We start from the raw sequence: 21,941 nt of genomic DNA on the forward strand, positions 1-21,941 counted from the left end.
TGATACAGTTTTGGCTTTAACATTTTCATTCCAGCTTCATGTTTACTGTGGTTTTTAAGCATTTGTGTCAGTTTGTACATAATTTGAAATTATTTTTAATGTGGTGTTTATTTTGTTTATATATTTCATTATATCTTTGAAATATAGTAGGGAAATCTAAAATTAATTTTACTAAAGTTTCAAGCTCACCTGCTCTGTGAAAAACACATGATAAAATTGTAAAAGAAGTCTCTTTAATAATACATGTTCTAATTATGTTAAATCTGGTGTAAGATGAATATACAGATGAAATAATTTAGACAGTGCAAGTGTATGCCAACGAAAGTGCTTTGGCACAAGTCATACCACCTCTGACAAATTCAGAGTTGCCTGTGTGGGAAATGTTTGTGCTGCTCTTTTAACAGAAGACCACAGTCTGTGTAGCTTTTTGTTTTGTTTTAAGGACTACCATGGCTTTATGAAGATTGAAAACAGTATTGGATAGTCTTTTATCAAGTAGACTAAACCATTAACTAATATGGCATTTGATGGCGCTAAGCAGGGATTTTGAAGGGGGCGAAGCTCAAGTTTGTATGGCTACAAAGCATTTCTACCACTTTTAATTCCCCTGTGTGACACTGCTGTATTAATTTGAATGGTTTTGCTTTGTCTTTATTTTGGCTTCACATAATTTAAATTCTTATTCCCTGTTTATTTTTTGCTTTACTCAACTCAGCTTATTTAGTTGACTGCTTCCATTTGTGTGCTACCCATTTCTCTGGTCTGACTAAAGAGTTGAGTTATACGTAAAGCTAAGGTGACTTTTGTTTTTCTTTTAATCCTGTTACTTTGGTAGTTGTGTAATATTCTACTAACTTGTCATTGCAGCCGATCAGATGATGATTCTGGGTCAGCATCAGCTTCTGGATCTGGTTCAAGCTCTGGAAGCAGTAGTGACGGAAGCAGCAGCCAGTCAGGCAGCAGTGACTCTGACTCTGGTTCAGAGTCAGGCACTCAGTCAGAATCAGAGTCTGACACATCTAGAGAGAAGAAACAAATTCAGTCTAAACCGCCAAAAGTTGATGGATCTGAGGTAAACAAGATACGTAAATGAATCCTTTGTCAAGGAAATGGCACAGGAAATACTAAAAAAGTGGCAAGGAAATACTAAAAAAAAAATTTTAAAATTATTTTAAAGAGCGGTGCTCATTAAAAAAAAAAAATATGTAATGAAGTGTTCTTAATTAGATTTTAACTTGGTTGGGTTAGTAAAAGCATATACTTTTCTGCCTTAAACATTGGGCAAGTTCCTCATATAAGTATTAAAATTTTTGTTTTTAAAATTCTCACATTTATAAGTATTTTCAGTTAAAAGGCTACCTAAATTCATCACATAGAAGCATGTGCTAATCTACTGGAACTTTTGTAAGAGAAAGATAACACATACTGTTGTTCCTGAATTCTATTTTTACATTGTTTCTCAAATGCTTGGTTTTATTGTATGTATAAATAATTGTATAAAAATTACAAGCTTACATATGGTTAGCTTTCTTTATCAATAAGTCTGCTAAAAGCAGGAAAAAAGTGGTGTTGAGAAATCTCTTCAATCCAGTGGGCCAAAATTACATGCGCTCTCCCATGTTTATGGAGTGGTATACCGTATTTATGTAGGTAGTTATGGAAGACTCACACCAAGAACTGAAGGCTGTTAAGGATTCGCTGTTACATTTTTTTCCATGTGTTTAACTATTACTGTATGACACAAAACTATAGCAGTTGAGCAATCTGAAAGAATTTATCTGTGTGAATTTAAAAATGTACTTCAGTAAGTTTTAACAATTACCTACACATCAATGGTTTAACTTGTTTCAGTAATTATCCTGGTGATTAGCATATAACATTGTGTTTTGTAGAAATCTTACGACTTTAAAAAGCTGTCTGATATTGTTAGTTAATATTAGTATTTTGTAGTGAATTTTTTTTTAGTATTATAATTTGTATATAATTTTGTAGTGAATTTTTTTTTAGTATTTTGTAGTGAAATGTTTTCATTGAAAAAATTAAGATGCTACATAAGAAAAGTAAATATGTGGTAAACTGTAGATTTTCAGTATGTTTAACTGACTCTTTCATCTCCATTCCTGTTTAGTTTTGGAAGTCTAGTCCAAGTATACTTGCCGTGCAAAGATCAGGAGTACTCAAGAAGCAGCAACAACAAAAGGCAGCCTCATCAGACAGTGTTTCAGAAGAGGTGATTAATGTAGTTTTTAAAATGTACACATTCATGTCTCATTGTCTTACACATTGCAATAAAATTACATAGAGCAAATTAGTATTCTCTGAGTGAGCATAGAAGCCTGGGGTTAGTCCATAAAATAACTGACATTTTTATGCAGAAAAGTAAAGATACCTATGGTTACTTGTTTCCAAGTGAGTTGTCCCAAAATTACAGCAGTCTTGATTCTGTGTTTTTTTTAGGTAGCTATTCTGTATTGTCTAGACAAAATTTTCAAGCCACATAGTACTGACTTACATTACATTTCCAGCTTCTTGAGTTTACTGTAAAGACAAATAAAAATCCTGAATTTTTTTTTTTCAATGTGGTTTTGGAAAAGATGTCTGCTGTAGTTTTCAGAAACTCCATATGAAGTAGAAAACTAATTTTTACAAGTCTTCTAATAGTTACTACAAAGGAATTCTTGTATTTTAAGAATGAGGCCTGTATTCCAGATATTTCAAAACCTAAGTCATAGGCTAAAGAAATACTGACTTTTTTGCAGTAGGAATATCTTTTGAGAACACTAATCGGAACTGTAAAATGCAATTTATTTGTAAAGCTGTCTTTTTGTCCTGTATTACAAAGACTTTGTACTGTAGTCACAATCACTTGGTTGAATTTCAGTTTTTGCCTGATTTAGGAGCTCATCTTTTAAACACAAAACTTAATCACGTATCATCAAAATGTTAATTTACACCTGTTAAGCACTCTCTTCCAGAAAGACACTATTTGTTGTCAGGATAAAAGTTATTCTAAACTAAGTTTAAGACACTGAGACTGGCCTTAAGAAAACCTAGTTTTAAGAGGGTTCTTGTCTTTACTTTCATTGTAAAGAAAGAAGTGATATGCTATTCTCAAAATTTTCTTAAACTGGTGTTTTAATGTGAACGAATATGAAAAGTGAAAAAACTCTCGAGGGTAGGAGATTTTATTAGAATTTTTACAGAGACCTCATCTTGAGTAATGTGGAGTAGCTTACACCATGGTGGGCACGATGTCGATTTTTTAAGATGGGAGTTTTATGTGTTGTTCTCCAGAGCAGTGTTGGCACAGTGTATTCATAAATGGATAAATACAAAAACAATGCCAGTATTCAAACAGCTAAATTGAAGAGGGTAAAATATGAATAATATGCCTCAAATTTGAAAGTGGAAACTGATGTATCTTTTCAAAATCAACTTGTTAAAGGATTTTTTAAATAATTGTTTTTGTAAAAATGAGTTGGCTTTGGTTATTTCCTTTGGCTTTGGTTTATTTCCTTCCCTTGCAGGACTCCTCAAGTAGTGAAGATTCGGCAGATGACTCATCCAGTGAAACCAAGAAAAAACACATAAAGAGTAAGATGTTTCCCTAAGTAATAGCACACATTTTTTATCATAGAGAGAGATGTTTGTAACTTATGTTTGAGTTCCTCACTCTTGAAATGCTTAAATTCTCTTCTTAATTTGTCTTGATCTTTCATTTGCAATTTTATAATTTTAAAATGGACTGTCAAATTAACATCACTATTACACTAGTTTCTCAGCAAAGAGAAAACATTCATCTGTGCTTTTATTTCTAAATTGCTTTGATTCAGTTTACTTTTGAGTTGGAGGCCCTCCATAAGAATTCCTGTAAAGGTAGGAAACTACTTAGATTGTCTCAGAGAAAATTCAAGTTAGATTCCCTTAGTTAATGCCAGATGGCTAATTTTTTGGATTTTGTGGGGTTGTTTTTGTTACCTTTTTTCCTTTCCTCAGACATGCTTAAAAGTTATTATAGTTTTGATATTAAATAAATCTATTAAGTTGTTATTAAAGCCATTAAGATTGAATTTTCGTGTATAAAGTCAGAGTTTGAATCAAGATACTGTACATCATCTTTCCTGACAGAAAGCAGAAAATCTCAGTTAAGCAGAAACCAGGGAATCTTGCTACTCAGTGTTCTGGTTTGAAAGCAAAACCAGTGAGAGACTCCAGGTCAGAAATACAATTTATTAGGACAAGGGAATAAAACCAAATGCATGCAATAGTACAAAAGAAAAACCACTGACAGAGTCAGAATACAACCTGAAACCCTGCTGGTTAGGGTGGTGTAAGCAGTCTAGATGAAATAGTCTTGTTGAAGTGTTGTCCTGCAAAAAAAATCTGGTAGCTCTTGTCCTCTGGAAACCAGTGGGTAAGGTCTGCCTGTTCTGTCCCAAAGCGCAGATTATATCCAGATGGGGATGCTTAGCTCCTCCCCCCTGGGCGGAGCATCTCACAATGGGCTGATATCATTCTATGAATCATGTGGTGGGTCTATTAAATAGAAATGGTTCCTGGAGGGACTTACCTCTGAGTCATGTAGAAAGGCATTGATGGGCCCATTAACAGGAGATAAGGAAAAAACAATACCCCTCCTGGTTTCAACAGCTCTTGAGGATGGGAATGGAATACATCTTTATATTGTAACCTAGGACAGTCAGTCACAAGTGTCTTATTTATAGTACCTTGCCTGGCTGTGAAGCACTGATATGAGAGTTTAGTGGAAGCTTTTGGGATCCAGTGCCACTCACTAATTACTGCAGTTCAGGTTTTTCTGCATTTCTCAAATCTGCCTCTGTTATTTTTCAATTTTCGTGCCAAAGTTGCTGATTCTTCACATGGGCCACAGAGACTACTATAGGCATTAGACAATATGAAACTCTCCACAATGCAGTAGAACTTTATGATTTGAACATGTCTAACTACTGATGAATATGTATCTTACCAGGTAGACTTGTTTTCCTAATGTCATGTTAACTCATTTCTTCATGCTGAAATTGATATAGAAATCCAGATTTTTGTTGTTATTTTAGATTTTAAATCTACCTCTTAGTCCAAATCCTTAGATGCCATTGGACATTTTTTTAACTTACCTTGTATTCACTGAGGACTAATTTCTGTCTCATCAATTGAAATAACTGTTCCAAGATTTTTATTTCTGTGAAGAGTCTTGAAATAACAGCAGATCCCTCATGTGTGAATAACTGTTCTAAAAAATGCAACAACATAAAATTGCTGTTTTGTCTTTCATCATGTGCAGTGAAGACTGGCAAATGTCAGGATCAGGGTCTATGTCGGGAACAGGTTCAGATTCTGAATCGGAGGAAGACAGGGAGAAAAGCAGCTGTGAAGAGAGTGAATCTGACTATGAGCCAAAAAACAAAGTCAAAAGCCGTAAACCTCCAACCAGGTAAGAAGTTGGGCATTTGAATGCTCTATTCTAAACTATTTCTAAAAAGCAGTTGAGTACTTACTACTAACTATGCATGCGACTGAAAATGGTAGTATTTGCTGAGGAGAAAAAAAAAGGTTTTTTTTTTTAATATACAGAATATGATAATATAATAATGCTTTCTAGTGAATACCTTTTCCTGTCTGCTCTAAATGAAAGCAGAGTAATTGAACATTCATTAAATACATGTATTCAGGAAGCAATGCAGAAAATTAAAATTTATTGTTGCCTCCGTTGAAACATCATTGTTGTGTCATACATTATTGTCTTGAAGAATTAAGCCAAAAAGTGGGAAAAAGAATGGAGGACCAAAAAAGAGGCAACTTGATTCTTCAGAGGATGATGATGAGGAAGAGGATGATGATGATTATGATAAGAGGGGATCTCGTCGCCAGGCAACAGTAAACATTAGTTACAAAGAAGCTGAAGAAACGAAGACAGATTCTGATGATTTGCTAGAAGTTTGTGGAGAAGATGTTCCACAACCTGAAGAAGATGAATTTGAAACTATAGAGAAATTTATGGATAGTCGAGTTGGCCGTAAAGGAGGTATTTTTTTTTTAAAGTGTTTTTAAAATCCATGTTAAGATCATGGTGCAACTTCAATGCATATTCTTGTCTATAGGTTAAAAGGCAATAGTTTTAAAGTTACAAAGAAGTCATACTGTTGCACCTTTTATAAGAATGCTTCTATTCCCTTCTAAGTATCTCAGAGTGCAGAAAAATTGCATACCTAAGTAGCAGATAAAAATTAGGTGGAAGATAACTCTGTCTTGCATGAGTGCACAACATGTTGTTATGACACTGTTTGTACAGTTCAATGATACTTGATCGGTACAAACTATGTATGTGGAGAAAGTAAACTACATGGGAAAGCTGACTAGTAGTCTGAACATTGAAAGACAGTGTTGGTAAGACTGAACCACTGAAATAATGATTTCAGTTACTGCAGTGCAGTACAGAACAATGCGTGGAATGGCTACAAAAATGCATCTAAAATTGCAATGGTATCTAGAATTCTGCTTTGTATTTGAGTCTACAAGTTAAAATCATAGACTCATAGAATGGTTTTGGTTGGAAGGGACCTTAAAGATCAGCTAATTCCAACTCCTCTGCCATTGTCAGCTATACATTTCACTACACCAGTTTGGTCAAAGATGCATCCAGCCTGGCCTTGAACACTTACTTCCAGGCACGGTGAATCAACAGCTTCTCTGGGTGTAGCCAGGCAACCAGTTTTGGTGTCTCACCCCCCTCATAGCAAAGAATTCTTCCTAACACCTAATCTAAGTCTCCTTCAGTTTAAAGTCATTACTTTTTGTCCTACTACTATGTGCTCTTGTCTATATTTCCTCTCCAGCCTTCTTATAGCCTCCTTTAGGTACTAGAAGGTGCTGCAAGGTCTTCCCATAGCCTTCTCTTGTCCGGGTATAACAGCCACAGCTGTCAGCCTATTTTCATACCATAGGTGTTCCAACCCTCTTTACCATGTTGGTGGCCTCCTCTGGATGTACTCCAGAAAGCCCACATCCTTCTTACAGTGGGGACCCCAGAGCCTGGGGTCTTCCTTTTTTATCTTTTTCAAAAATGAGGTTTATATTTCTTCTTTTCCAGTTAGTGTGAACTTCCCTGGACCACCATGACCTCAGAGATTATGGTTGTGGCTTAACTATTTCCTCTACCTGTTCTCTCAGGACCTGTAGATGTATCTTACCTGGTCCCATGGACTTGTACACTTTCAGTTTCCTTAATTGGTCTCAGACCTGATCTTTTCCTGGAGTGGGTGATTCTTCCTTCTCCCATTCTCTCCCTGCCTTTGCTTCCTCTGATGTGGCTGAGTCATTGGCCTAGTGAAGACTGAGGCAAATCAGTTGTTGATTATATCTCAGCCTGCTCCTTGTCCCAGGTAACTAGTTCTCCCATACTACTCTTAATTATCTAAACAAACACATGAAAAAACTCCACCCAAATGCTGAGCCCCTTGCACTTCAGGGCTACCTCTCTCCATTAGGTATACCTAGTGTCTTAAATTATTGACCTTTGTCAGAACTAGTGAAAGCCACGGGGGCTACTTCTAGCCGGGTAGTTGGGTTTCTGCAGGGTCTGTGTTTCCCAGGCGAGCAGGCAGGCTTGAGCCGGATAGCTCAGCCTTTCGGAGTCTGGGTGTCCGGAGACCCAAACTGCTCTATAGCCACAGCTACCTTAGCAATCTTAAGTGATAGTCAGCTCTTAGTGATCTCAGCTCTTTTATAGTTTTCAGCTCTTAGCTTGTTAAAGGTGCTCTTGGCTAGCAGTGGCTTCCAGGAAAGCAGACGGCAAGAGAGAGAGAAGAGGCCTCAGAGTTTCCACAGTGACGTTTATTTAGAGGTCTGTGAAGAGTTCCAGCGACAGCTCTTCTTGCCAGAATGGGCTAAAGAAGCCCCTTATATAGGGGAGTAGAAGGGATCAGAAACTGTCCAATTGTGTTAGGGGAAAGTAGCCTATGGGGTCACAGAGGGATAAGCTTAGGTCTTGGAGGACTGGAGAGAGGGCTTCTGGCTTAGTTACTATGACTTGGCATTTTCTTTTCTCTAGGCTTCCATCCTCCATGGGGCTCTAGCCAGCCCTGTGTCTGCTACAAACTAGTACTCTTCTTTTCTCTCAAATTCCCTCTCCCATGCTATCCCATATCCTGCTCCAGTGTATGGTGTTACTGCTGTTGTCAAAGCCTTAGGAACTAAGCTTCTTTCATTCTTCCTGCACAGATGATGTTGCTGCTTTTTTGGCATTGCCTCTGTCAGAGTTTATCTGGCCCAGCAGCTTGCTGGTCTCATTTCCTTATCAACACCACTGAGATTAGCTCACTTACTTAGAGCTGGATGGTAATAATGCCAGGGTTATGGGTTTGATCCCTATACAGGCTTAAGAGTTGGACTCCATGATCCTTGTGGGTCGCTCCCAGCTCAGAATATTCTGTGATTCTGTAACCTCTCCTCACCAAAATGAGCCTATTTTCTGCTGCTCGTGTGCTACAGCTACAATACAGTCTGTACTTAATCTGTACTTTATAATTTTTACCTTGTAAGATAACAGAGGCAGGACAGGCAAAAAACTTGTTTAGGAAGAAGGAGATTTATGGTGTCTCTGTTAGTAGGTTTTTCATGTCTAGAGGCTGATCAAACTTAACATCAGATGTCTTTTTTATGCTCAGAAATAAGACTAGTGTAACAGAAGATGACAAGCATTGTTAGTGTGGAGCATTCCCTAGTTTAAAAACCAGGAATACAAATAAAATTTTCAAGAGGAAAGGTAAGATGTTGCAGGGTAGATGTAGATGTTTTGGTTGCTCTTTTATTCTCTTGACTACTTGTGCTTGTCCTAATATATCTACATCATAATCTTTCAAATTATAGTAATGACATGAGTGCAGTAGACACTAGTCAAGTATATACTCATCTAAAATTACCACCAATTACTTTACTACATTTCTAACTGGTTAACTTATGGTGCACACTTACTCAAGGCATATGATGTGGTTTCTTTCTCAGCCACAGGTGCTGCAACCACAATATATGCAGTTGAGGCCGATGGTGACCCAAATGCTGGGTTTGAAAAATCAAAGGAGCCGGCAGAAGTACAGTATCTTATTAAATGGAAGGGTTGGTCACACATCCATAACACTTGGGAAACTGAGGAAACACTGAAGCAACAAAATGTTAAAGGAATGAAGAAACTGGACAATTACAAGAAAAAGGATCAAGAAACAAAACGATGGTGAATCTATTTTTTTAGTGATACTTTTTTGAAACACTGTAGGTATTCTATTGTGTTTCTGAGACCTGTTACCTGCTTTTGAGAAGGTAACAGGTTTTTGTCTTTTTGGGAAGACAAAACTGTTGAAAGCCAAAGCCCCTTTAACATGTTCCAGTAACATAATTCTCTGAATCTGGTTTGGGGGTGTATGTGTGTGTATGTATGTGTCTGTGTGGTATCAATGGAGTTTTAACAAGATGGGTAGTATTTAAAAATGAAGAATAAATTATAGCTTGTGTTAATTTTTCCATTATACTTTGATTGGAGTTCTTCAAGAATTGCTGCAAGGATTAGTGTTTTCTTGGTACATTAGCCATTTCAGGTGACTTTGAAGAATTGAGTTTTCTTTGCTGAAACCTGAGGTTGAAATTTGAGAATAAAAACCATGAAGAAATACGTGCGTTTTAAAGTCACCTCTTTGGTGTCCAGTTTTATTAGTATGTTTAATATAATCAATGCTGGTGAGATTTTTAGTAACTAATCATTAGATGGATTCTTACAGAGTGAGCCACCCTGACAACTATTCCATGAAAATAACCTGTAAGGTGTGCTGCTTATCTGGAGACATAACTACTACAGCTACCAGTTGAATTAGTGAAGCAACTCATGGAAAACACTAATTTTCAGCGATAAGTATTTTCACTCATTAATGGTGAGGCACTTAGGCCAGACATAGCCATTTTGTAGTAGGGATTTTTAAGTTGTTTCTTCAAAAAAACTTTCCAGGCAAGATTCACAGGATGATTGCATTCAGAGCTATAGAGTTGCTGAATTTTCTTAGTTTTTGAAGTATATGGTGTAATAAGTGTTGTGAATTAATTCCTGCTCCAGGCTGAAAAACGCTTCTCCGGAAGATGTGGAATATTACAACTGCCAGCAGGAGCTTACAGATGATCTACATAAACAATACCAGATAGTGGAAAGAATAATTGGTATGTTACAAACTTGTGAACAGAAGTCAGTGTCAGGGATTCTGTATGTTTTCAATGCTCTTGTATTTGTAGTTAAGAAATGTAAAATACTGATATCACAAAATTTTAATCCAAAACAAAACTTCAGGTAAAAAGAAGAGCTGTCAGGCTGTCTGTATGGATCTAGCTTCTGTTGTATTATTATGTAAAATGAATGTTTTCGTACAGTACAGAAGTAAAATGCTGATCAGAATGCTGGTGCATTTTTGCAGCTCATTCAAATCAGAAATCAGCTGCTGGTTATCCAGACTACTATTGTAAGTGGCAGGGTCTGCCTTATTCTGAATGTAGCTGGGAAGATGGAGCTCTCATTGCCAAAAAGTTTCAGGCACGCATTGATGAGTACTTCAGCAGAAATCAATCCAAGACCACTCCCTTTAAAGATTGCAAGGTGAGTAGGTAATTCGCAGTGGATTTATAATCTGTTGTACTGGGTCTGACTAGGATAGGGTTAATTTTCTTCATAGCAGCCTCTGTGGTCTGTGATTTATATTTGTCACCTAAATGATTTTGATAACACATATTGGCTGTTACTGAACAGTGCTTGCACAATACCTTCTCTGTGTCCTGTTGTGTCATCCCCCCACCATGAGTAGGCTGGGAGGGAGCACACCAGTAACAGCTGAACCACCTGCTGACCAAAGAGGTGCTTGGTGCTGTTTAATGTCTTACTCAACAATAAATTGAGTGGACTGAGCAGGGGCTGCCTGTTGCCTGGAGTTGGTCATCAGTCTGCTGGTGAATTGATGTGTGACTCATTCTGTCACTTGTGGGATTTTTTTCTATGTGTTTTTTTTGTTTCAATTGGGTGGGCATTTTTCCTTCACCCAGTAGACTCCTTATTTTGACCCACAATTTTTTTCTCACTTTTTCCTTTTCATTTCTCTCTCTTGTCTCTCTAGGTTGGGAAGTGAGTAAGCAGTTGGGTGGCAGCTTGGCTCCTGGCCAAGTTCAAGCTACATCAGTTGCAATAGTAAAAATGTGATTTTTTTTTTTAAATCCACATATCAAATACACATTATGAGCTTTTTTGAAAGTTTTTTCAGAATACCAATGATGATGTATAGTAGGATGTCTGGACAATAGCACTACTGAGAATAGGTTTTGTAGATGCCAGTCCCCTGCATTTTTACTAGCATTCAGAAATGGATTTGTTTAGTATTGTAGTTTATTTTGAAAGAAAACTTTGAGTGAGTTAATATGATTCATGTTATGACATTTAGGCTGGCAATCAAGCTAGTTTCAATTTGCTAATTACTTGGTGTTTTTATATGGTCTGGCTTACATTGATAGATAAAACTAGAGTTGATGGGCTAGTACATACCTCCTGTTACTTTTTCTGTAGGAGGATCTTTTGGTAATTTCAGTTACAGTTCAATCATTGACTGATGACCAATTTGCTTTTCACAGGTTCTAAAACAAAGGCCACGATTTGTTGCACTAAAAAAACAACCATCTTACATTGGAGGACATGAAAGTTTAGAGTTAAGAGATTATCAGTTAAATGGGTTGAATTGGCTTGCTCACTCATGGTGCAAGTAAGGAGTTTCTATTTTGTTTGTAAATTGCAAGCATTTGTAACATATTGAAATGGTTTTTTTCTGTTGGGTGTTTTTTTTTTTTTTTTAAAGTTGGAATCTTTCATGCTGTAAGCTCAAAATAGAGGTCTGAAGGGACTGGTTTTGCTCTAAGTAGTACCAAAATTGTCATTTTATGACCATTCTCAACAAAAAACTGCTGTGTCATTACTTTGCTTTCAGTTTCAATGAAATAAGTAATATTTTTAAAAGAACAAACAGACCTAAAAAAGTAAAATGAGAAAAGCCAAACAAACATTTATGTAATGTCAATCTTCCTGTTAAAATTTAAAAATTAGGCTCAGGAGGACTACTTGCAAACTTTTTGTTAAATCAAGGGGGTAGGAGGGATTGGAAATCTTTAGATAGAAGAACAATGTAAATAAATGTCTTCAAAATGTGTAGTAGTAAAATCTTAAACTTTTATGATTGGATTTTATATTCAAAAGATAATGATTTCTTTTTATACAAACTTTCTCCATCTCCACACATCCCCTAAATAGCTTTGTTTCCTTTATTTTTTCTTCTTTTTTTAGAGGGAATAGCTGTATTCTTGCAGATGAAATGGGTCTGGGTAAAACAATACAAACAATTTCTTTTCTGAACTATCTGTTTCACGAGCATCAATTGTATGGGCCTTTCTTGTTGGTTGTGCCACTTTCTACCTTGACGTCTTGGCAAAGAGAGATTCAAACCTGGGCTCCTCAGATGAATGCTGTAGTTTACTTAGGAGACATAACTAGTAGAAATATGGTGAGTATTTCTCCCTGTCATTGGAAAGTCTTGTACGTAAACAAGACATACTTCATATTTTTATCATTTGCGTATCTCAAAGTTTTTGGTTGGAACTGAACAAATATTTGCTGAAGCCCATGTCTTTAAAATGTAAATTGAAGGCTTGGATTTGATCTCTTGTAAATGTGTGTGAGAGGTTTCCTTTCTGCTTAGTAGTGGACAGAAATAAAAATTTTGCATTTGAAAACCAGTTATCTTCTCCCATGTGATTATTAAGGTGGATATAGTGAAAATAAGTCTATAAGAAAGCCAGTCATGATCTTACTTTATTTCCTGAAAGGTTGTAAGGTTGTTGGTTTGTTAATGTTATTAATCTTACCCGTTAAAGTAAAAAGTTCTTGTCTGTTATAAATGTGTGTGTGTGTATCTGTGTGTGTGTATATACATATATATATATATATATATATATATATATATATATATATATATATATATATATAGTGTGCATATGCAAGTGTACATATTTATATAGATGTATATGCTATATACATATAAATGTATATAATATATGTGTGTTGTCCTTCTGTTCCATTATCATATTGTTTTATGCTACTAAATATTTACATTGTTGCAGCATTGCAATTGATTCCAGTCAGCAAGACTTTTTTTCTGCAGCTTATAGTTTAATTCTTTCTTTTTGTAGATAAGAACTCATGAATGGATGCATCCACAGACCAAACGATTGAAATTTAACATACTCTTAACAACATATGAAATTTTGCTAAAGGATAAGGTAATTGCCCTTCTGTGGAGAGACAAAAATAATTTCCCCAGTATAGAATAATTTTCTTTAGATTTGCACATATTTGATTTATGGCCCATTAAATTTATGGGGAATCTGATAGTTTTTGCTACGACAGTGTGTAGTTTGGGGTTTTGGTTTTTGTTTCTTGGGGGCCTTTTCTTATTTTAAGTGCTTCTGGATTTTACATACATGTGGTGAGGCTTTCAGCCTTTTCCCATTTTATGAGGTGGGTAACAATTTTCCTCTAAAGGAAAATTTATAGGAAATTTCCTCTTAATTTCCATTTCCTCTAATTTTCCCATTTTATGAGGTGGGTAACAACTTACTTTTGCTTGAAAATCTCATTGCTGTAATGATCTTCTCTCAGCTTCATGCTCTGCTTCTTTGCAGACCACCATCAAGGAACTGAAACAGAACCTAACAGAACCTTAATTCCAAATTTGATACAAAACTACGAAATCCCATATAGTTTTTCTGTGATATTCTGCATATGTATGTGCACATGTGTTAATACTGTCTCTGAAGTGATAGCATACAGAGTTACTGTTAATACTTCTAACAATATGTAAAACTTGATACAGTTATTCAAGAATCACTTGACGTTGTTTACTTCATTGTTTATATGGGAAGAAGTCAATAATGATTTTTTTTCCCCTGCCATGTAAAAAAAAAATTGGGTCAGACTTCTGGGCATTTTTTTAAATAATAAATTGAATTTATGTTAGGATGACTACACAGCTTTTCATTGAACCTGGAAATGTAAAAGCTATAATTAGTGCTAAAAACATATAGCTGTTATTTTATTAAAATAAACCAAGAAGTGATCAGGTTTATAGCTTGTTTATGTTATGCGGAAAGTCATGTAATGTGTTGATTTCAGTAATGTTTTCCCCCTTCTCCATTTCCAATTCAAGTCATTCCTTGGTGGTCTGAATTGGGCATTCATAGGAGTTGATGAAGCTCATCGTTTAAAAAATGATGACTCTCTTCTGTACAAAACTTTAATAGACTTTAAGTCTAACCATCGTCTTCTTATTACTGGAACACCTCTGCAAAACTCTCTCAAAGAGCTTTGGTCTTTACTCCACTTCATCATGCCAGAAAAGTAAGAGTTTTTTGTTAAGTTTTTTATTGCAAAGTAGTGTATTGATGTCAGAATCAGTAGAAATAGGGAATTGTACTGAAAGGTAGCTTAAATATCCTACATAGAGTAAATGCATGTATCTTTTGATGCTGATTTTAGGTAAGTAATGCTGGTAGCAGATGTCACCTTTTCCCATTTTAGCAGTGCACAAAAGTGATGGATTGATGTGTGGGTCAGAAGCTGGGAAAAAGGCTTCGCCTTAGCCTAAGAGAAAAACCATATTGATTTGCTCTGGGGGAAGAAGAATGAAATTTTTCATATAATAATACTATTGATGAAAACAAATTTCTGTCAAGATGCCAAGATCCTGTAATTCAATCAGATAGCTGGTTTTTCTCATGTGTTTTGAATACAGTAAACTTATTGCATTGACTTGATTTTGTACTGACTGGTTAAAACCTAAGGTAAACTAGAGGTCATGTGGGAAAGCACATGTTCCTGTCAGACATCTTGTAAATCCCAAGCACCATGGCTCTGTTTAAATTGAGCTATGGATTATACAGAACATTAGAGGCAAAGCCACTGAGATTGGGTAGCCATTATTCATTTGTTTGATCATAAACTCCGTTCTCCAAGTCTATTAGTACAGATAATAGCTACACATTAGCTAGACCATGCAAGCTGCAAGACACATTTTAAGTATATTCTCATTCTCTTGCACACTCTCTGGACATGGAGCTGGCTTTTTATGCTGTCTTGATAAAATATAATAATGGACTTTGCTGCAACCATCTAGAGAGGTGTCCTTGCAGAAAAAGAAAAACTTTGCATTTTCATTGTAGAATTAGAAGTTTTCATTCTGTAGACATTTTTGGAAAATTCTGTTCTTCTTTTTACAGTATCTGGGATTTCTTGGGAGATGAAAATTCAGAAATGGGATGAAACAGAGGGGAGTGGGGAAGAAATCTGAATGTATCTCTGTTTTTGTGGTATATGCATACATGTTTTGTGCCTGTTACCTTTCTTCCTGAATTTTGCTTCATCAGGGTCTTCACAGTATGTCATTATTTTGCACTTATACTTTTTAATGTTGAAGGTTTTCTTCATGGGAAGATTTTGAAGAGGAGCATGGCAAAGGGAGAGAATGCGGTTATGCAAGTCTTCACAAAGAACTTGAACCATTTCTGCTGAGAAGAGTTAAAAAAGATGTAGAAAAGTCCTTACCTGCTAAAGTTGAGCAAATTCTGAGGATGGAAATGAGTGCATTGCAGAAGCAATACTACAAGTACGTACCAACTCTTTGTATATTCTGCTGTTTCAGTGATATGTCTACGTACAATTTACTGAATTACAGTTATTAGTATACTGTATGGAAGTTGGGACTTTGATAGACATTCACAGAAATAAAATTCTGTGAAGCAAAGGCTCAGGAATTGCATTGGTCTAGTGTCCATTTATGTAGTTTCTTTTGTTTGGCATATTGATATACTCTTTTGGGAGATGCTTTTTATCTTTAACTTGTTCATATTTTGACAGCTATATCTGTCTTACTTCCACATACGGTTAGAAGTTACTAATATTGTACATCTTATTTCATAGGTGGATTTTAACCAGGAATTATAAGGCCCTTAGCAAAGGTTCAAAAGGCAGTACCTCAGGGTTCTTGAACATCATGATGGAACTCAAGAAGTGTTGCAACCATTGCTACCTCATTAAACCACCAGATGATAATGAATTTTATAATAAACAGGAGGCCTTACAGGTAGTGTCACTTCTTAATTAAAAAAAAAGGAAAGAGAGGTTTTACATCTGTAGTTTTCACAGAATTTTATAGTTCCTTGGCAGTTCATTAGTTCTCATTGAAGTATATTAAGGAAAAACAGGTTTTCTATAAAATGTGCATCCTGTGTTTTTACACTGAAGTATTTTTTGATTCTTAATTGGAACTGAATAATTGACAGAGAATTGAGTAAATAAATATGCCCAGTTTTAATTACGTACTATTGTATGGATGTTTTAAATTGTAAAATTCTTCAGGAATGTCAGAATTTGCCTTCTATTTTTCTGTCCACGGTAATAGAAAGAAAGGCAAACCTCAGATGGATGTCCAACATACCTCAGTATGTACTAGTGTTGAGATGAATTTATTTTGCCATGTATGTTTCTTGGTTTTTGTAGCATTTAATACGTAGCAGTGGGAAACTAATCCTTCTTGACAAGCTACTGATTCGTCTGCGAGAACGTGGCAACAGAGTCCTGATTTTTTCACAGATGGTAAGGATGCTGGACATCCTGGCAGAATATCTGAAATACCGTCAATTTCCATTTCAGGTAAGAAACTTACTGGTAATAGCAGCTAATAAGCTTTGATCTTGGATATTATTTTTTTTTTCCTTTACTAGGAGGGTGTCAAAGTACTGGGAACAGGTTTTCCAGAGGTTATGAAATTTCTGTTTCTTGTTGAGCTACAAAAGCTACTTGGACATAACCTTGGGCAGCATGCTTTATCTGTCCCTGCCTGAGTAGGGGATTTAGACAAGATGACTCTCAGCAGTCCCTTTGAGCTTTGTTTGTGGTTATGTGGCCTTTGCCTCTTTGATTAAAAAAAAAAAAAAAAGGGTGAAAATATCTTCTTTTTCTGGAAGGAGACTGGCTCTATGATGAATGTTATTTTGAAGTGAAACAGATGAATTAAAAATTATGTGAGCTGTTTATTTACTTTTTTTCCCCTTCACATAACAGTTTGGCAGCTGGCAATTGAAATTGCTCTGATGTTGAATACAGTATAAAGTTACTTTTTAACTGTAGTTCTCAATCTCTTTAGAGACTTGATGGATCAATAAAAGGGGAATTGAGGAAACAAGCACTGGATCATTTTAATGCAGAAGGATCAGAGGTAAAGTTTGTATTTTTTTCCTGGGGAGTCTGTCTTATTTTTTCACAAGTACCAAAAGGCCTTGCACAAAAAAGGACAGCTGAAAAAAATGAGGAATATATCAATAAGGTTGGAAATTCATTGCTACTGCCTAGAATAAAAGGTTTCTGTAATATTTTTTTAAGAAGATGTTAAGTAGATACATAAATTAGAAAAGTGGTAGCTGATTTCTCTATAAATGCTGCAGAATTTTAACCCCAGCTTTGTTCCTCTGTAGAATTTAGTAATATTTACAAAAGTGCTGAACTTAAGCAGTTAGTATCCAAAAATCCTTTGGCAGTGGGTAGAACTAACTTCATATATCCTTGCACAAACAATCATATTTTACTTGTTTCAAATACGATTCCTATTATCTTCATTTGTTGACACCTGTTACATGGAAGAAATAGTAAAGTACTGATTTCTAACAATTCTTTGTGAGCAGCCTGTGAATAGGTAGGCATCTATTACGATTCTTTAGATTCTGAACTGGAATATTTATACCTTATTTAGCACTCCTATTAGGCATGTCATTCCATACCATTAGATTGGTTTAAGTCTTTTTTCCTACACTCTCAGATTGGAAGGAGAGGAGGTTGGTTGGTCATTGATTTTGGTTTGGTTTAATTTGTATTTGAAGACAGCATTTGTTAGTTGCTGCTGAGCTTGTTTCTGCTTTGTGGAGGGAGAAGGACCAAACTCTGTGTTAAATACAAAAGCTAACTTTCTTTCAAATTTCTTTCATAGACATTGTTGACATTTTCTGAAATCTTAGCAGTTACACTGTACATTTTTTGAGATTAAGAATTTATGCATTTCTGAAACTGAGGCAAACATTGCATTTGTGCAGCAAAAAGAAGAATGCTCTCAGTTGTTTTTTTTATTTCCTAAAATTTAATAATATTTAATAATATTAATAATAATATTTTATTTCCTAAAATTTGATAATAGTTAATAATATTTTGTGTTACTGAGCTACAGGCTACCTGGAAATCTTTAACACAATTCTCAGGACTCTTTCCTTGTTGTAATGGTTGCTGTTTCCTGTAACTGTACTGAAAATTTGGTTTGGCTGGATTTTTTTAACCTTTACTTTAGCTTGGATTTCATATGTTGTTTTTTGCATGTCTCAATATCCTTCTACAGTCTTTCATAGTTATGAAAGACTGATTCATTAAGTTTATATTGCCTACCGGGTTTTTTCTCCTTGCTGCTTACCCATTTTCATATTCTCCATGAATATGCTGAGCAGCATTGAACTTGGGAGAAGATTTTTGCTTCTGTCTCTTAATCAGTTATGTGTAGGCTCAAGTGCTTTCCTTGCTCTGACATTACTGTTTAGTCTTCCAGGGCTTGGGGCAGGGAGGGTGGGAGAGGGTTTTTGTAGCATTAAAAGCTTTGACAGTAAGATTTGGTAATTTTTTTGGCCAGTTTTGGTTTTGTTGGGATGTCTTGCTCAGTGATCATCATCTAGGACACTGCTTCCTTTAAACTGACTTGAGAAGTCAGTAACTTTATGAAAGAAATTGGTAATCGGTGTTTGCTTTATATTTGAAGAAGCTTTAAGCATAGAGCAGTAATGGATTTGGTAGCACCACGTACTGCATAAAGTAAATTCTAAAGTATCTTGTTTCCTTTAGGAATATTACTAGTATTGTATATAAAGCTATTTCCTACTTTATGATTTCAGGACTTCTGCTTTTTACTATCTACCAGAGCTGGAGGATTAGGTATCAACTTGGCATCTGCTGATACGGTGGTTATATTTGATTCTGACTGGAATCCACAGAATGATCTGCAAGCACAGGCTAGAGCACATAGAATTGGACAGAAGAAGCAGGTAAACAGACTCAGTTTAAACTCCAGACCTGAAAGACATTTCTGTACATTAGCTGTCCACTGTCTGACTGCACCATTCAGTCCTCATGTATTTTTGAGAATAACTAATACTTGCTGAATATCTCCAGAAGTGTTAGTAATGCTTATTTCTTTTTTCTTAAGTCTCCATACAGGAATAAATAATATGGCAGCTGTGTTGTTTGGGTGGGAGAGAGAAGAAGAGTTGCCAGCTTGTCTGTCTTGCATTCATTGCTATGATGTAATTTTACAAAATAACTGCTATATCAGGCACATCCCCAGTGCTTAAATATTCTACTTCTGAAGAGGATTCTTTCCTTCTTACAGATGATATACAGTAGCAATTAGAAATATGACAATATTACCTCTGGCAAAGCGTGTGCCAAGTCACTGAAGTTTATAAAGAAAGGTCTAAGATGATTTATTATAAAACATTTCTGTAAAGACTGTGTTAATGTGATTAAATTAGTATTTCATACTTGAAACCCATGAAAAAGTTCAGAAGTCATGTAATGAAGACTGAGATTTCTGTCTTTAAAATTTTTTATTTTTTAAATACCCGTAGGTTAATATTTATCGACTAGTCACAAAAGGATCAGTAGAAGAAGATATTCTTGAACGAGCCAAGAAAAAGATGGTGTTAGATCATTTAGTAATTCAAAGAATGGACACTACAGGGAAAACTGTGTTACATACAGGCTCTACTCCTTCCAGGTACCTTTATGTTTGTTTCTATACCAACTTACCCTTAAGAATATTTCAATTGTAAATGAAAGGCAAAACAGAAAATGCGAAGTCTCTGTAGATTTTTATTTGCATAATAAATACATATCACAAGAATATGAAGAGTTTATATTTAACAGTAAGAAGAATGCTTAATTGACTCATGATTATAGAAAACTTTTCCAAGTTTATAAGTTAAAATGTTTTTCCTGAAACATCATTTATTTCAGCTCAACACCTTTTAATAAGGAGGAGTTGTCAGCAATTTTGAAGTTTGGTGCTGAGGAACTTTTTAAAGAACCTGAAGGGGAAGAACAGGAGCCACAAGTAAGTAGCACTTCTGGACTAGGTAGATAAAACAGCGAAAATGTGTATGAATTATTTAATCATAAAGAGAAACTTCTCTTTTGTACCCCTCAGGAAATGGATATAGATGAAATATTGAAGAGGGCTGAAACTCGGGAAAATGAGCCAGGTCCATTAACTGTAGGGGATGAGTTGCTTTCGCAGTTCAAGGTATAGCTCTGTTCCCTCTTTCCTGCCATAATTGTACTTGACTCTTTAAACAGTACTATTTCTCTTCTATGTATCTATCTCTTAATTCTTCAGAAATCAATGCCTCAGTAAGTCAGCTCTGTATCACTTCATAGTAAAATGTGGTTTTGCCTATACATGATACCTTACCATCAGTATAAACAATTAGAAATATATTATGTATTTTGATAATGAAATGAGATGTATTTATGAATGGGTTAATGATTAGGATTTTAATTTTGTGTTTTATTTACTCTCTTTGTTATTAAACAGTTATAGTATCAATAAATGCAATGTGTTCTTTGTGTTTCTTAGCTGATCATTTCTCCAAGTTTCTTTTAGCCCCAAAGTAAACTTCGAATGCCAGGTATTTTAAAGTGTTATCAGTTAAACATACTATGTGTGCAAAAAAATAAAATGCAGAGCATGATATGTTTGTTTAGTTCAGGAGATTATTAAACAGCTTTCCTGCTAATCACTCATTCACAACATATTTTTATATCTGCATTGTATTAATGTTTGGTTAATTTTATATTATTATAGTTTCACATTAAATCAGGCATTTAAATGTTGTTAGTCCTATTTTGAATGAAGTTCAACCACAATCATAGAGGGGTGTGATTCTCCTTGTATCTCTTCTTAGCCCATGCTGAAAGGAGTCTGTCTTTCCTAAATGATTAAAAATAGTTTCATTAGAGATTGTTTTATGCAACATTTGAATTTATAAATTTAATGTATATCTTATAAAAAATAGCATATATATATATAAATAGATAAAATATGTAAATGTTCTATGTATAAATGCATAAAATACAGGATCTGTAACCTTGTTTTCTTTAAATAGTAGTTGATTAGTTTTTGTCATGTATTGACTTGATAAAAATGTATATGTCTTGATGTACAAGGTGGCCAACTTCTCCAATATGGATGAAGATGATATTGAGTTGGAGCCAGAAAGAAATTCAAGAAATTGGGAAGAAATCATTCCGGAGGTCCAGAGGCGAAGAATAGAAGAGGAGGAAAGACAAAAAGAACTTGAAGAAATATACATGCTTCCAAGAATGAGAAACTGTGCAAAACAGGTGTCTCTTGGTTTTGACGGAATTGTAGTTCTGTGTTGCTTTGGGGGTTTGGGTTTTTTTTTTTTTTTCTGAACACATTTTTTTGACAGAGCAGGTAAAACTTGCTTACATTTGTTACTTACATAGCTTGCTTGCTCTGGAATTCCAGATTAGCTTCAATGGCAGTGAAGGGAGACGCAGTAGGAGTAGAAGATACTCTGGATCTGATAGTGACTCCATCTCAGAAAGAAAAAGGCCAAAAAAACGTGGAAGACCACGAACTATTCCTCGAGAAAATATTAAAGGATTTAGTGATGCAGAGATACGGCGGTAAGATATGGGAGGACATGCATATTTAAAGGAACAAGAAATTACGATTATTTTTATTAATAAT

General features: G+C 35.3%; 1 protein-coding gene across 1 annotated transcript in view; it reads left to right on the top strand.

The window, feature by feature from the left end:
- The window catches only part of LOC103821050 (chromodomain-helicase-DNA-binding protein 1), a 56,718-nt gene that overhangs the window by 18,380 nt on the left and 16,397 nt on the right, over window positions 1-21,941 (top strand). The window contains 23 exon segments of the mRNA XM_030237366.2: window positions 868-1,072; window positions 2,129-2,230; window positions 3,528-3,576; window positions 3,579-3,594; window positions 5,303-5,452; window positions 5,769-6,043; window positions 9,022-9,247; window positions 10,118-10,218; window positions 10,470-10,648; window positions 11,668-11,795; window positions 12,371-12,587; window positions 13,273-13,362; window positions 14,289-14,479; window positions 15,555-15,743; window positions 16,058-16,220; window positions 16,637-16,789; window positions 17,283-17,354; window positions 19,063-19,212; window positions 19,795-19,943; window positions 20,183-20,279; window positions 20,373-20,468; window positions 21,392-21,568; window positions 21,717-21,877. Coding sequence (XP_030093226.2) covers window positions 868-1,072; window positions 2,129-2,230; window positions 3,528-3,576; window positions 3,579-3,594; window positions 5,303-5,452; window positions 5,769-6,043; window positions 9,022-9,247; window positions 10,118-10,218; window positions 10,470-10,648; window positions 11,668-11,795; window positions 12,371-12,587; window positions 13,273-13,362; window positions 14,289-14,479; window positions 15,555-15,743; window positions 16,058-16,220; window positions 16,637-16,789; window positions 17,283-17,354; window positions 19,063-19,212; window positions 19,795-19,943; window positions 20,183-20,279; window positions 20,373-20,468; window positions 21,392-21,568; window positions 21,717-21,877 — 3,336 coding nt within the window.

Source organism: Serinus canaria, chromosome Z, assembly GCF_022539315.1.
Source record: "Serinus canaria isolate serCan28SL12 chromosome Z, serCan2020, whole genome shotgun sequence".
Classification (NCBI taxonomy): domain Eukaryota; kingdom Metazoa; phylum Chordata; class Aves; order Passeriformes; family Fringillidae; genus Serinus; species Serinus canaria.